Genomic DNA, 14,178 nt, shown 5'->3' with positions numbered 1-14,178 from the left:
AGTTTTTCTACTCCACAACTCTAGCAAGAGTTTTGTATAATTCTATTCAGTGAACAAGATTAGCCTTCCTTCTCCAAAGGCTCTTTTAGCACTTTCCTCCACTTTTACAAATTAAAAATTCCTTCCTTCACCTTGCATAACTACTGTAAAAGATACCCGTTTGAACAAGCCTGTGATTTAATTAGCACGACTAAGAACATAAACCAATATGCACACAGGTACATCCTATTTTATTAGACATTTAATCTGAGGTAAGTCTGTCAGTGGAGCACATTTATTCCTGTTGTAACTGCTTTGACATCAGCAGAGTTATTTGCACAAGGGACAGAGTGGGCCCCAATACATTCAGACCAAAGGAGATAAGTGCTACTCCCTAATACACATTTCTAAAGTGCATTCAAAGAAAAAAAAAACTCATTTCACAATCCATTTAGTATTCGCTGGACTGTATATTTGGAGATAAGTAAAAACAAATGTTTAGCAAAAAACTGATTTTTTTGGGTTGTTTAATGTACCGTTCTGTAGCTGTGTATGTTCAATAAATAAACCATTAAAAATACCACCACTGATTTTATTAGAAACATTCAGCAATTGACAGTGTTTCTTACTATCAATAATATAGACAGCTTTTTTGTAAACCTAGAGGAATGGGTATCTCCAAACAAAAATAAAAGGAATTTAACACTAAATGAATCATGTGCCAATAAAACGTGAAGGTTCTCAATTAGGGATGGTTTTAGGAAGGCTGGGTGTGTTTCTCTTACTGCAGGCCATGCACAGAGAAAAAGACTGCCACGTTATGTAGCATGCCTCAGTTAAATGGCAAGATTCTGCTCTCAGTTACACCTGTGTCATTGCATCGCACATCATAGGGCAGTATCTGGCAACAAGTGTACATAATATACAGTATGTACAAGCAGACATTGGCCTGAACTGGGACACTGTATTCAAAATTTGATGAAATTGAAAGTACAGCTCATCTCCACTGCAAAATATCACAAGGGCTGAAAAAAGCTTTAAAAAGAGTCAGGCACATTTTGGCTCTGTTTTCTCTTAACTGCTGCCAAGTGTTCTGAGTAGATTGTGTCTACTAAGAACAGAGGCTCCAGGAAGGAATTGCAGCAGAGATGGATTTTGCCATATCAGCATTCCTCAAATGAGTTTCACAAAGGACAAAACAAAACCAAAAAAAGGCCTGAAAAAGTCTGCAATTAAACCCATAGTTTCTTTTCCCCTTGTTCTTTATAAAGTTTATCAGCAAAATGTAGCATGGTGAATTCTCTCTTCACTGGAAGCTGGAGCACTGTTAGATGGTTGGACATAAGTCAATGCATCCTTTGTTCATTTAGGGCCTGATTCTGCTTCCAGTAACACTTCCATTGGATTCACTTATGCAGAGACAAGCCCCTCGTTCCTTGGTTATGTTTCAGAGGGCACAAGGTGTTCAATTTTGAGCTGCAAAATTGAATCTGTCTCATCTCCCTCCACCCACGAAGTTTAACCCATTGGGACTGAAATGTCAAGCTTCAATTTGGATTCCAAACTCTTCAGAAGTTAAAGTGTAACTTAGATGTGGTTTGAGCCCATAGGTAGTGTCTATCCCTCCAGCCCCCTCACACTGACTGCAGAAGTTTCAGTGAATGAAGGTGGGTTTATTGAGAAAGTCCAGCAATCAAATGTTGCATTTTCTGGAAGTGGTAAGGGTGGAGAGAGGGTGATGAAAAGATGGGACTTTTTTCCCCTGGAAACTGGAAAGTAGTCATTGAATTTCCTTGTTGTTTTCTTTGCATTCTTTTCTTCTAAATCACTTTTCCATATTTTCCCAGCCCTAGACTCTGATTTTGCATTTCTCACACAACAGTGACTGTGCAGCCATTTTTGCACATACAGCATGGAAAACCAGGACATCTAACTGCCTTATTTGTTTTTGAAAAAAAAAAAAAAAAGGAGTGTGCATCCACTCATGGGCAAAGTGAGCTGTGCTTTTAAAACGGGGACGGATTGAGACTGGCTGAAAAAGGAATTGTTTATAAGACCTTTATGGCTGTTGTAGTTTAAATAGGCTGGGCTTGGGTGGCTTTATTTCAAATGACTAATTGATTTTGATGCAATTTCTATATTGTTTCAACATCAGAAAGTAATGCAAACCATACTCAGGTAAGACATTGTTATTTGTTAGCTCTCAGTTGCAGTCCTGCTCCTTCAGAGTGCCATCTTGCACTGACCAGGAATTGACAGGCCTCACAGTCCTGCTTGGGCGAGGCTGATTGTGCCTAGAAGAACTCTAACCCCTTCTTCAGCCCATAGCTGCCATGTCTTTACCATCATAATTCCATCATACTTAATACCATGCCATCCCATACCATCATAACTTAATTATGTGTTCCTATCCCACAAATTTCCTTCATATAAGCACATTAAGGAAAAAAATCGTGTGCCCTCACTATATGGAAGTATTCATTCATCACCAAATATATAGACTAGACTAGAGCACATCCTACTTGACACCTGTGTTAATTATAACCAGGCCTTCTGCTTGCTAGTTCTGCACCAGAATTTCATCCAGGCTGTACTTGTGAATTTCAAGTCCTTTACCCATCTGACTCTGCCTGAAAACTAGCCCCTCTATAAATACCTTCTAAAATCAGATGAACTCTCAGGAGGAGACTCTGATAGAACTGAACCTTTTGCTTATAAATTATATATGATGTGTACTTGTAAGGACAAAAGTGCTAGTAAAGCCCTCAATCTCAGTTGTTTGAAGGATGGCTGTTGATTTCAATTGATTTGCGGCATTGCTGGCCTATGTACCCTTTACTCCATATTAGAAAAGTATTTTATCACTTGGCACTCAGATTTAAATGAAATGCTGGTATTTATAATGGTCTCCTTTTGAGCACAAAAGGCTCTTACTTAAATTCCATATGAAATGCTGATTTATGACAGTATGTAAGCTATATTTCCCATTTTCATAACACAGTTCTGGCAAATGCACTTCACGGGTCCCTCAAGAACAAGCTAAGAAAACACAGCAAACAAAATCCATCGTGACATGGGCAAAGCAATGGGTCATGGTCTGTTGAACTGAAGTTCAAAATCCTCAGAAACTCAGGATATGCCACACTGGAACAGACTATTATCCATTCTCTAAAGTAGCCTCCGGTGGAGGCTACTAAAGAAGCATAATGTACCTATTTGTGCAACATTATATTATAAATCAGGATTGGAGGGAGCAGGGAAAATTCTATCTGACATCAGTTGGTGAAGTTAGATAGGCAGAAGGTTGGATAGCTCTTGAAATTCATCTCTGAGATGTTATGACTATTTGTATAAATATCTTATTTCCTGGGAACATAGGTTCCCAGACTCCTTTTTATCCATCTAAGCACAGGTTAACACTAGTTATGGTAATTTCACGTATGATTTCCTATACTACTTTTGGTTTTCTTCTCCAGCTGACACCACCTGAAATGAGCTGCATCATTTGTATGCTCCAGTAACTTCTTAATATCCATATTGACTACTGTGCATTACTTTGATGCATCTATACAACTAAATCTATGCTATTTGTTAGATGTGCTTATTTGCTTCATTAATATTCCATAGTAGCGTGTTCTGTAAAATGATGACTACTTCTGCCTACTTTTAAAAAGGAATGGGTACCCAATGTTGGGCTCTTGAATGGCTGGATTTTCAAGAGTGCTGAACATGTGGCAGCTCCGGGGTGCCCAGCACTTTTGAATATCAGGTCCTTAATGGAGCAGGAGGCCAACTTTACATGCCGTTTAAAGTCTTAGCCAAAATATTTAACCATTTTTAAATTTGTTATCTTTAATTTCATTGAAAGCTCTGGTGGTCAAATGAAGTTAAGAGAAAATAAAAGACAGCCTTCACCAGGCCATAAATATTATCTCTCTTCTTGCTTTTCTCCTTTATAAGCCAAACAATCAGACCTTTTATACCTCTCTTGTATTTGGTGGGAAGCTTTTACATACACCCTATTACTTCTGACAGTTTTCCCTGAAGCTGTTCAAAGACAGGACACGAGCTGAGCTGTCCCCTGACAATCCCTCAGGTAAGCACAAAAATGACTTAAAGCCACCTTTTCCCCCTCCCCCATCTCCACTGATTAGAGCTCTGGCACAGATGAGGATCTGACAGATTGAAAGGTATGGGTAAGAAAGAATCCTAGTTAGACTTTTTATTTATTGCTACTGGAGTGCCATCTGCTGTCACTTCCCTTTTTACATTTCTTGAGTTTTGTTTTGGCAGAGAGTGTTAATTTTGACAGCCCCAGTTTTTTTCCGTAATATTCCAATTAATAATAATTTATCCAAATACAAAAAATAGCCCAACTATCAAAATGTGGGCAGCTCACAACGGAAATTCAAATCCCACATCTGGAGAAGCCAGTTGTCAGAGGAGTAAGTTACCATTTTGTATACTTACCTGTTGAGAACTCAGGGTGGAATTTGGATGCTCTACAAGGAGCCCATGACTGAAAGCTGCCCCCACAATTGGTACAAAAGAAGAGTTATATTGGCTGTTATGGTTAATAATATGGTCACTCTGCTGATGCAAGATGATACTGACCAATCCTAAGCTACATTTAAAATTAAAACAGTACTTTATATATATGCAATACTTAGTTCATTTCTTCTCTAAGTTAATGTCACAGTAAAGATCTTTTTCCTGGAGGGTTTACATTTTTCACCTCCTACACTAAGTATAAGCTCATATTCCTTTAACAATCACTTTCATTCAAGAACCCTAGGGCATTGGCATAAAACAAGATATATACATAGAACTTACAACAACAGTCTTTCATTTGAAGAGTGAAGCTGAATGCAGTGTAAGTTGAACTAGTGGCACTTTATTAAACCCTGGGCACTGCTCTGGCTAGGTGCCTGAGTTGTTTCCAGCCTAATTCTCTGTGTTCCCTGTTCCACTAGTGTCCCCTCAATAACAGTGCCTCAAGGCCCTCTGACTCTACTCCAACTGATCAAGATAGATCTTTCCTAGTTTACAAACATTTTACTATAAACATTAAAAACAAATAATTGATGAGCAAACCCCACCCTGTGTCGGTTACTAGTACGTAGCCAATTTGCAGTCTTATGTTTAAAAAAATTTAGGTCGATGTACCTACACAGCTCAGGGGTGTGGAAAATCCATACCTGAATTACGTATATGCCAACATAACTCCTGGTGTAGACACAGCTAAGTCTATGGAACAATGCTTCCATCAACCTAGCTACTGTTGATCGTGGAAGAGAAGTTCCAACAGCAACAGGGAAAAAACCCCACAGGAATCGAGAAGACTCCACAGAAAGATTTCGCTAGACTTGGAGACAGTGATGTCCCATCAAGAATTGTTCTACTAGGGAACATGTCCTCTGACTCCATTTCAGCTGATCGTGATATAAATAGTTTCTCAGGATGGAACAGAACAAATAGATGTAACGGTCACTTAAGAACTCGGATACAGTGAATGTTATATAAAGCACATTCAAGCTCTGCACGGCTATGGCCTAACAAACCTCCACACCTAACCAGTGAACTGCAACCCAAGATTTCTAGCCCAGTTTTCTAAATTAAACAGGTTTTGGATGAAGCTCTTAAGCACCATAATTTTTGGTGCAAACAAGAAGCAAACCTTTTAAGGTTGACCCATCATTGCCTTTACACATCCCTAAATCAAACACCTTCCCTTTAAACATGAAAAAGTGGCATTCAAGGCAGTTCCGTGCATGTGTTTTCTGCACATAACAACTGCATTGTACCACTAGCAGCTATGTTTATATGGTTTAAAACTCCTCTACCTTTTTTAAATTAGAAGACAGGATAGAAACCCACCACCCCAAGTACAGACTATTGCAAGAGAAGCCCTCTTTGCCAGATTCTGCCTTCATACTAGTAAATGACTCCAATGTTAGCCACTTTGGGAATGAGTGAAAGGGGCTTAAGAGCAAACTACTCCCCAGTAGGCAATATGTAGTAGTGGCATCTATTGTGGGGCTTGTGGATAATTTAAATGAGAGAGAAATGCTTGGGCATTGTATATTCAAGCTATCAGTTGACTTAAATGAGAAAAACAGCCTCCTCCTCTAAGGGAAAAAGGCTATCCAGGAAGAATAGCCTTCTGATTAATGCACTTCACTGGGAATCTGGAGATCTGTCTTCTGTTCCTATCTCTACTACAGAATTCTTGTAAATTTGTGCAAGTCTTCTAACATCTGTGATGTTTACTTCCTTTTAGGGCAGGGATGCCATGAGGATAAAATCATTAATGATTGGGAGGCACTCAGATCCTACTGAGATGAGTGCCAAAGGAAAGCCAGCAAATAAGTGACTGATGCACCTCTGAATCCAAATAATGTTAACAGGCCAAAGTCAGAGACATACTTGTGGTTGTCATTTTGACAGAGTATGGCCTGCAAGTTCAATAGCAGCAGCATCTGGTCTCTAAGCCAAAACAATGCAAAGTTCACAGTGAAATTTCTGAAAAGTCTTAGGGTTTACTTGATTCTTTGCCCCCTGTTTTCAGGGATGAAAGTAACTTAAAGGACTTACCGGTAAGCCAGAGTTCGGGGGGGGGGGGGTGGCCTCAACCGGAAGAGACGGGGCCTTTAAATACCCGGGCCTTTTAAATCAAGATTTAAAGGCCCAGGGGCCCTGGCTGCGGCTGGGAACCCCGGGGCCTTTAAATCACCCCCGGAGCTACCAGCTGCAGAGGCAACTGGGAGCCCCGGGGCTCAAGGGCAATTTAAAGGGCCCGGGGCTCTGGCTGCCGCTACCGCAGCGGAGCTCCGGGCCCTTTAAAGTGCCGCCCAAGCCCTGCTGCCAGAGCCCCGGGGTAGCGGCAGCAGGGCTCCAGCAGTGATTTAAAGGGCCCGGGGCTCCCTGCAGCGGTTGGAGCCCCAGGTCCTTTAAATCACCCCCGGAGCCCTGCCGCTGCTACCCCGGGGCTCCGGCAGCGGGGCTTGGGAGGTGATTTAAAGGGCCTGAGGCACCAGCTGCTGCAGGGAGCCCCGGGCCCTTTAAATCGCCAGCCTGGGGAAGCCTGTATGGTCCGGCACGGCATACTGACTCTTGCTGGTACACCGTACCAGACCATACCGGCTTACTTTCACCTCTGCCTGTTTTGCAAGTGTTGCATATTCTACTACTGTAATTTCTAATTGAGGTAGACAGCTGTGTTCTTTGCTGACGCCTAGTGGCCTTATGCAGAACAACAAGATGGAAGAGTTTAAATAACTGATGTTTCTTAATAAAACATTTTTGCATAGACTTCTGGACATAGTTTGGGATTCAGCTACACTGAGTTTCACATGTGCCTCATCTATTAGTCTGTAAGAACTAGTTCATATAAATAGAGTTATAGTTTTTGGAAAGCATGGTGATATAATACAAGCCCTAGGGAGACAAATCAACCACCAAAACATACTCCAGTAACTCAGATTTGTAAAGCCAATTTTTCAAAGATGCCTGACCTAGCTTCTAAAATTATACCTACTAGTTGTTTCCATTATCTGCATGCCTGTTAACCACATTTGCGCATGCATATCAGTTTTTGCATGTGTAGTTGGGTACCTTGTTACTCAGTTTATTTGCTTAAGCACAAAACTGTATTGCCCGAATATTTGCATGTGCAATTGTGCTCTTATGAAATTGGAGGCAAATTTTGGTTTAAAATACTTTGTGAAACCTAGGCCTATTGACATTTTAAAATGGGGGAAGGCAAAGAAACTGGAAGTCTTAGTGATTAGTTTGGATTATTCAAGGATGACAGAAAGCCTTTCAAGACAAGATAATTGGTTCATGGGTTTCCCAGATCACTGTTTTGTGGCCTTTGTGAAATGAGTTTGATAGTCTCAGTGACATCTGTAGCAAAACGAAGTCCACATTTTAGACACAATAATTAAAACTACATTGATCCTTGTTTAGCAGAGAAGCCCAATATGGAAAGACTATGAAGATCTAACCCACTTTCTCACCTCTGCAGTTGGTACCCCCAGGATATTACTGAAGCTACATTGGCAGGACAGTGTGAGGAAGCTTACACTGCTGACTCCTATACTGTACTTGTTCTGGAGATAAATAGATTTAATCTCTTCACCAGCAACTCTTTGAATTCAATCTTCAGTACCAAACTGAGCATAACCAAAGAACCAATTTGGTTTTCACCTCCCTCATTAGTGAAATACAAATCCAAACTAACCAACATATTCAGGACACCAAGCTGGTATATGAAATAAGTTCCTAGAGAAGGTGTTTTTAATCTGCAGTGTAAATTTAACACTGGTGGGATCTATGATGCCACCATCATGATCATGAGAAACTAGCATATTTGTCAACAGTGATTTCTAGGTAGAATTTTAGAAGCAACATTCATTGTATGCCCCTATATCCAGCACATTTGAGCATGAGTGTATCTCCACTGAATTTATAAGGGAATCCAGGATGCAAACTTCAGGGAAAATCAGGTCTCATGGAGGACTAAGGTCTCAGAAAGAACATATATTAAAATTAAATAATTCTTTGGAAAACTTTACAGTCTGGAAATCTATGCAATGCCACTTCATAGTGATTCTTTTTTTTTTTTTTTTTTTTTTTTTTTTTGTATATTAGCCCTCTTTTGTTCTGTGCTGATTTTTCTGGCTAAACATGAACATGCTTTTGATTTGTCCATACAGTTCCCATTTATGAAATATGGGAGAGAGGCCAGTATGAGATCTTTACCGAACTGAAGACTCACTAGAAGTGGAAGAGATAATTATGAATGGAAAAATTAATCCAGGCTTCTTTAAGTGGGTTAAACAATAAAAACCAAGTGGGTTGTTGTAGACAATGTCACACACACACCAGTCTGAAATAAATTGAGCAGTTAGATCATGAGAAAGATAGTAATAATCGCCAGTAAAGATATGTACTGCAAGCTGTCTGTACATCTATCATCATTTGAAGATTACCCAACAAAAGTAAACTGTAAATTAACACATAACATCTTTGGTAAAGAAGTTGAGATGCTTTCTGGATGAAATGTGACCTACATAAGAGAATACATTCATCTAAAACCTAGTGTTTATTTCATTTTTGTTACATTACGTTTGCTCCCCAGAAGAAGATATGCATTGCTTAGAGAATGCTGTCAGATCCAAGATATAAAGTCATCCAAATGTGGAGGACAATATTATATATCTATTCTGGGTTAATGAATTCTGATACTAGATTTGTATGAAAGCTGCTCTCTGTTTTTGTAATCTTGTGTCCACTGAGCTTCATGGTTGAACCCACACAGCATTTTGGTTTTGCAAAGAACTGGTGAGTTCCCATAAACTGTCACATACTTGTCTGAGATCTGAATTGGGGACCAGCAGACATCTTTGAATATAGTAGTTCCTTTGACTCTGGGTGTAAGGGACTGGGGCTTAGGCAGTCTGGCCTAGTGATCACAGCTGGGCTGGGGTCCACACATCAGGGATGGTAGTCAGTGAGCAGGGATCAAAGGAATTGCTAGAGTTGTGTTCAATAAGCAAGAGTTGAGGTCAAAAATCAGGCTGGAGTTGGAGACTGGTGATCAGAGGTGTACCAGGCCAGAATCAGGAGACAAGAGTCAGTCTGGGGTCAAAGACCAGAGATCAAAAAACAAGGTGATGTCTTGAGTTGCAGTGGGCCAGAAGTCTGTGTGGTTGCCCAGACAACTTCCTGGGGTACCCTACAGGGTTAAATAGGGTGCTTGGCCAGTCAGAGGGGTGCAGAATACTGTCACTCTGGTTCCCCGTGGGTGGAACTTCCTGCTGCGCCTACTTTCCACAGTGCTCCCTGGGTGTGGCTCTGCATGGCCTTCTGGTAGCACAGTGGGAACGTCAGCCATCACAGGCTCTGCAAATTTGGGTTCTAGTCTATGGAGTCTTACACTGAGTGAGCACCAGATGTTCATGAAGGTGGGAAGGCCTGAGAGACATCTTATATCTAACACCTAGAACTTTCATTTTCAGATTTTGTTAGCACATTGCACTTTCACAGCATTTTCATCTATGGATCTTAAAGCATTTTACAAGCCTGGGGAAGCATTGTTAGTCCCATTTTTACAGATAATGAAACAGAGAAGTCAAGTCAAGAATTCCCAGTTCTTCTCCCAGTGTGGGTTATATGCCAATAGAGAGAGACTCTTGTAGGTGCTTTCCCTCCCATTTGCTATTGTGAATGAAATGGGAGGTAAACTGAACAATCACGACATCTGGGTCAACTACAGCAATTCCTTGCATGACAGAGTAGTGTGTGTAATTCTTGATGCCAACTGGCAGAGGGCACACAGGATTCACAGAGAGATCCCCTGGTTCATACATATATGCATAATAATCCATCAAAGAGTGGCATGTGATGTCTCTAACAAAAGCCAGTAGCCCATTGGTTGTCAATCTTTGTGAAAGGTACACATGGATAATATTTAAGGAATTACTTATTTATCCTGAAAAGTATGTTAATAAGATTTTGGGATTAAAGCAGGTCACAAGGAGGGAACATACTGTAGGAAGGCTCCTTTCAGTCAGGGTGATCATAGACTCTGCTCTCTCTATTTGGTCACATGTTTCAGACATTGTATGTCTCACAACGGATGCCTGTTTGCCTACTGAGTTAATCAAGAGATTGTGAAATCTTCAAGAGAGGAAGTTTACAGGAAAAAAACAGCAGAAGGGGATCCTGTTTATGACTAAAGACAATGGATTGTTGGTTTATATATGGGGGTGCAAAGGTACTCCCTGAATCCTTCTCTGAGGAGGAATGCCAAAGATACGTTTGTCTTATGAACGGAGGATCACAGCCGATCTGGCTGTAAAATGCGGCAGGATTTTGGGTGAGTTGCTGTATAAGACAGGAAAGTATGTAGTTAAGTAAGTCTAGGCTCTAGAATGTATGTTATGATTTTATTTTGCATGTAACCATTTGTTTTCAATACTTCTACTTGCTATCACTGGAATCACTATACTTTGTTCGAAAAACTTTTACATGTTTTCACTATAAACATATCCAAGTGCTGTGTATTAAGTGGAGTGGTGATCTGAGTGTAACTGATAAACTGGGGTGTACTGCTTCTTTAGAAGCAGTGAATCTGTGACTACTGTAAGGCCTAGTCTATGCTAGGAAATTAAGTTGTTGTTTGTTTGTTTTTTACACCCCTGAGCGACACAGTTAAACTGACCTAACCCCTGGTGTCGACAGCACTAGGTCAGTGGGAGAATATTCCCATCGACCTAGCTGCCACCTCTCAGGGAGGTGGAGTACCTACAACAGGAGAAGCCCTCCCATCAGCATAGGTAGTCTTCACTGAAGTGCTGCAGTGGGACAGCTGCACCACTGAAGCATTTTAAGTGTAGACAAACCCTGAGCCTCCAGTAGAACAGAGGCTGGACACGCCAGGAAGATGCTCAGAGGGCTTGGGGTCTGCCTATCGCTAACCTGTCAAGAAACAGCAGGGTTTTGTAAGCCTAGAGAGGAGTGCCTGTGCCGCCCATGGCCAGCGCAGTCAAGGAGCTGACCCATGGCAGGCACAGACAAGGCTTCCTCACACTAAGGGCAAGTGGTAGCGAGGTGCCTCACAACCCCCTGGTAAACACCACACTATTAGAGAGATGGAGATAAATCATTCTCAATCAAGGGAAACAACTATGGAACATCTTCCAGAGGAGATCAGTCAAATCCAGAGCTTGACTATCTTTAGGAAATGTTGCAAAACCTTCCTCTTAGAGAAAGCCTTTCCACCAGAAGAGATACTCACAATATGAACACCTCCCTCTATTCCCACACTCCTACTAGTCTCCCCTAAAACAAAGCAAAACCCTACCACAAGCAGAGTTTTGACCCCAAAAAGGGAAAGATGCCAGAGACTCCATGAGGTCCACTAGAGACTTCACTATTGCTGTTGATTTTGTATGGAAGGCAAAAGGAAAGTATGTATTTCAGTTGTCTTTAATGCAAGAATATTTGGCTTTTGGGTAAAAAAAGAAATGATAGTCTAGTTTTGCTTTTCACTTCATCTCCCTCTTCGACCTGTCCAGTTCCTCTCCTCCCTTGTTGCCAGGAAAATTCTGTTCCCCTGAACATACATCCCTGCCACTTATTTCTTTTTCCTCATAGACATTCCTCTCCCTTTCATTGCTAGATGCTCCAGACCCCATATCTTTACCAGTAGAAGCAGCAGGAAAGCGAGGAGAGCTAGCATCATGTGACCATCTTTCGACAAAACTAGTAAGTATTCCATGGACCATACTACGTTCAGTGATATCCCCCTTGTTAGTAAGAAATGTTGTGTTGGTATTGTTTAAAGGTGTTTAATTAGCTGTTTTAATAGTGTGTATAAGGTAAAGGTTATGTAAATGAAATCCAGTATGGAGTATATCATCTGAGACTCTTGGACTCCATCTCTGTAAGCAGACTTGTTTACTGTTAAAGGCACTGGATTTCCCTGGCTCAAACCGGACTGAACCAGTTTTTCCCACCAAAACCAGCCCCCAACATTTTATTCCCTCAGAACTTTTCCCTCCAAAAAGTCTATATTAGAGCCTGCTCAGTGCCTGCGTGGGGCTGTCCATTCCAGCGGCAGCACGTGTACCATCGGGTCTTCCTACAGCTCCAGAGCTAGAGAGAAGAGTACCATCTATCCTACAGCAAGGTTGAGGAAGGAGAGGCCTGTCATCACTAGGGTGGCCAGACGTCCCGATTTTATCGGGACTGTCCCGATATTTGCTTCTTTATCCCGCATCCTGACCGATGTTCGGTCGGGACACTGGACAAAAAAGCACATTTGCCCTCCGCTCCGGCACTCACGTCCCCACCCTGCCCTGACTCCGCCCCCTCCTTCACCCATTGGATCCCTCCCCAAATCCCCACCCTGGCCCCGCCTCTTCCCCAAGCACCAACCCGCATTTCCCCTCCCTCCCAGACTTGCGCACCACTGATCAGCTGTATGGCAGCTGCGCAAGCGCTGGAGGGAAGCCACCGGACACCAGCGTGCAGTGCTGTGTGGGATGTGAGGGGGATGGAGGGAGGAGGATGTACGGAGGAGGTTAGGAGGAGGGATGTGTGGAGGGGGTATGGAGGGAGGAGGGTCAGGCATCTACCAGGAGCACAGGAGGGGAAAGAAAATTTGCCGCGGCTGCCGGGAGCTAGCTGGGCATGACCCGGGCTGCGTGCAGGCAGCAGCCAGGGCTGGCTCTGGCCCGGGTGGGCAGCCTGGCCTGGGGTCGTGGGCCGCTGGAGACATGCAACGGAGAAGGGCTGCGGGGGCCAGGCTTGTCCCAGGCAGGGCGGCCGGCGGACAGGGTCAAGGAGGCGGTCGGGGTCCCCGGCTCCCATGAGCCGCCGCTGCCCTGCGCCCAGCCCCGGACTTGGGGGCTCCTGCAGCCACTTCCAGGGGAGAGACAGTTTTGTCCCCGCCCGGTCCCGCTACGGGGCTCTGCCTCCTTGTGCCCATCCAGCCTGTGGAGCCATACACCCTCACCCACCCAGACTCCTGTGCTTCCCAGCGCCTCCTCTCGGTCCCCTCCGATGCCCTCTTTATCCCCAGCCCCCTCTGCATCGGGGCCACCTTTTGCCCTGGGGTGGGCCGCGCACGCGGCCGGGGCATTGTGTACGATCCGGCAGCACGGCTGGGGCCTGGTAATGCCCCCCGCCCCTGCGAAACTGCTTTTTTTTTTGCTCCGCTGCCATTTTTTTGCTCCCCTAGTCATCACTATCCCTGCCACAGCAAACTGAATCCATTTTACCTGTGGAGGGTCCTGCTTTCCTGGTGCCCATCATCCCAGAGGGTCTCCCCGCCTGTGACAAAGTCCAGCTGTCATCGGGACTCCCCAGTAGTCCTCCTCAGCCGGAGAGTAGAAGGTCCTGGGCTTCACACCTGCACACTGTGTCCACTGCGCCTAAATCACAGGAAAGGTTTCTGTATTGGGGTTTCTTTCATTGTTTTTCTAAATGCCAAGGGAGGTTTTGTGGGTCTGAGCTTCAAGCTCCTAAAGCCAGTCACTGAATCACTGTATGGTTAAGTTTGTTTTTCTTCCCCCCCCATTTTCCCCAGTTTTTTGTACCTTTACCCTTAATATACTTACCTTTGTTTACACCATATTACCTTGTCTCTCTTTATTTTTATTATATCACACAGGGAGGGAGGGACACCCT

General features: G+C 43.1%; 1 protein-coding gene across 1 annotated transcript in view; it reads right to left on the bottom strand.

Moving 5' to 3' along the window:
- LOC128839711 (PAX-interacting protein 1-like) overlaps positions 1–13,831 on the bottom strand; it is a 152,509-nt gene extending 138,678 nt beyond the window's left edge. Inside the window, exon 1 of the mRNA XM_054032930.1 lies at positions 13,770–13,831. Within this exon, the coding sequence (XP_053888905.1) occupies positions 13,770–13,803 (34 nt within the window). The 5' untranslated portion in view covers positions 13,804–13,831. The remainder of the gene's footprint in view (positions 1–13,769) is intronic.
- Positions 13,832–14,178: the final 347 nt, after the last annotated feature.

The sequence above is a fragment of the Malaclemys terrapin genome, chromosome 6 (assembly GCF_027887155.1).
Source record: "Malaclemys terrapin pileata isolate rMalTer1 chromosome 6, rMalTer1.hap1, whole genome shotgun sequence".
Classification (NCBI taxonomy): domain Eukaryota; kingdom Metazoa; phylum Chordata; order Testudines; family Emydidae; genus Malaclemys; species Malaclemys terrapin.
The sequence above is the reverse complement of the archived record's forward strand: the minus strand, read 5'-3'. Positions and strand labels throughout refer to the sequence as shown.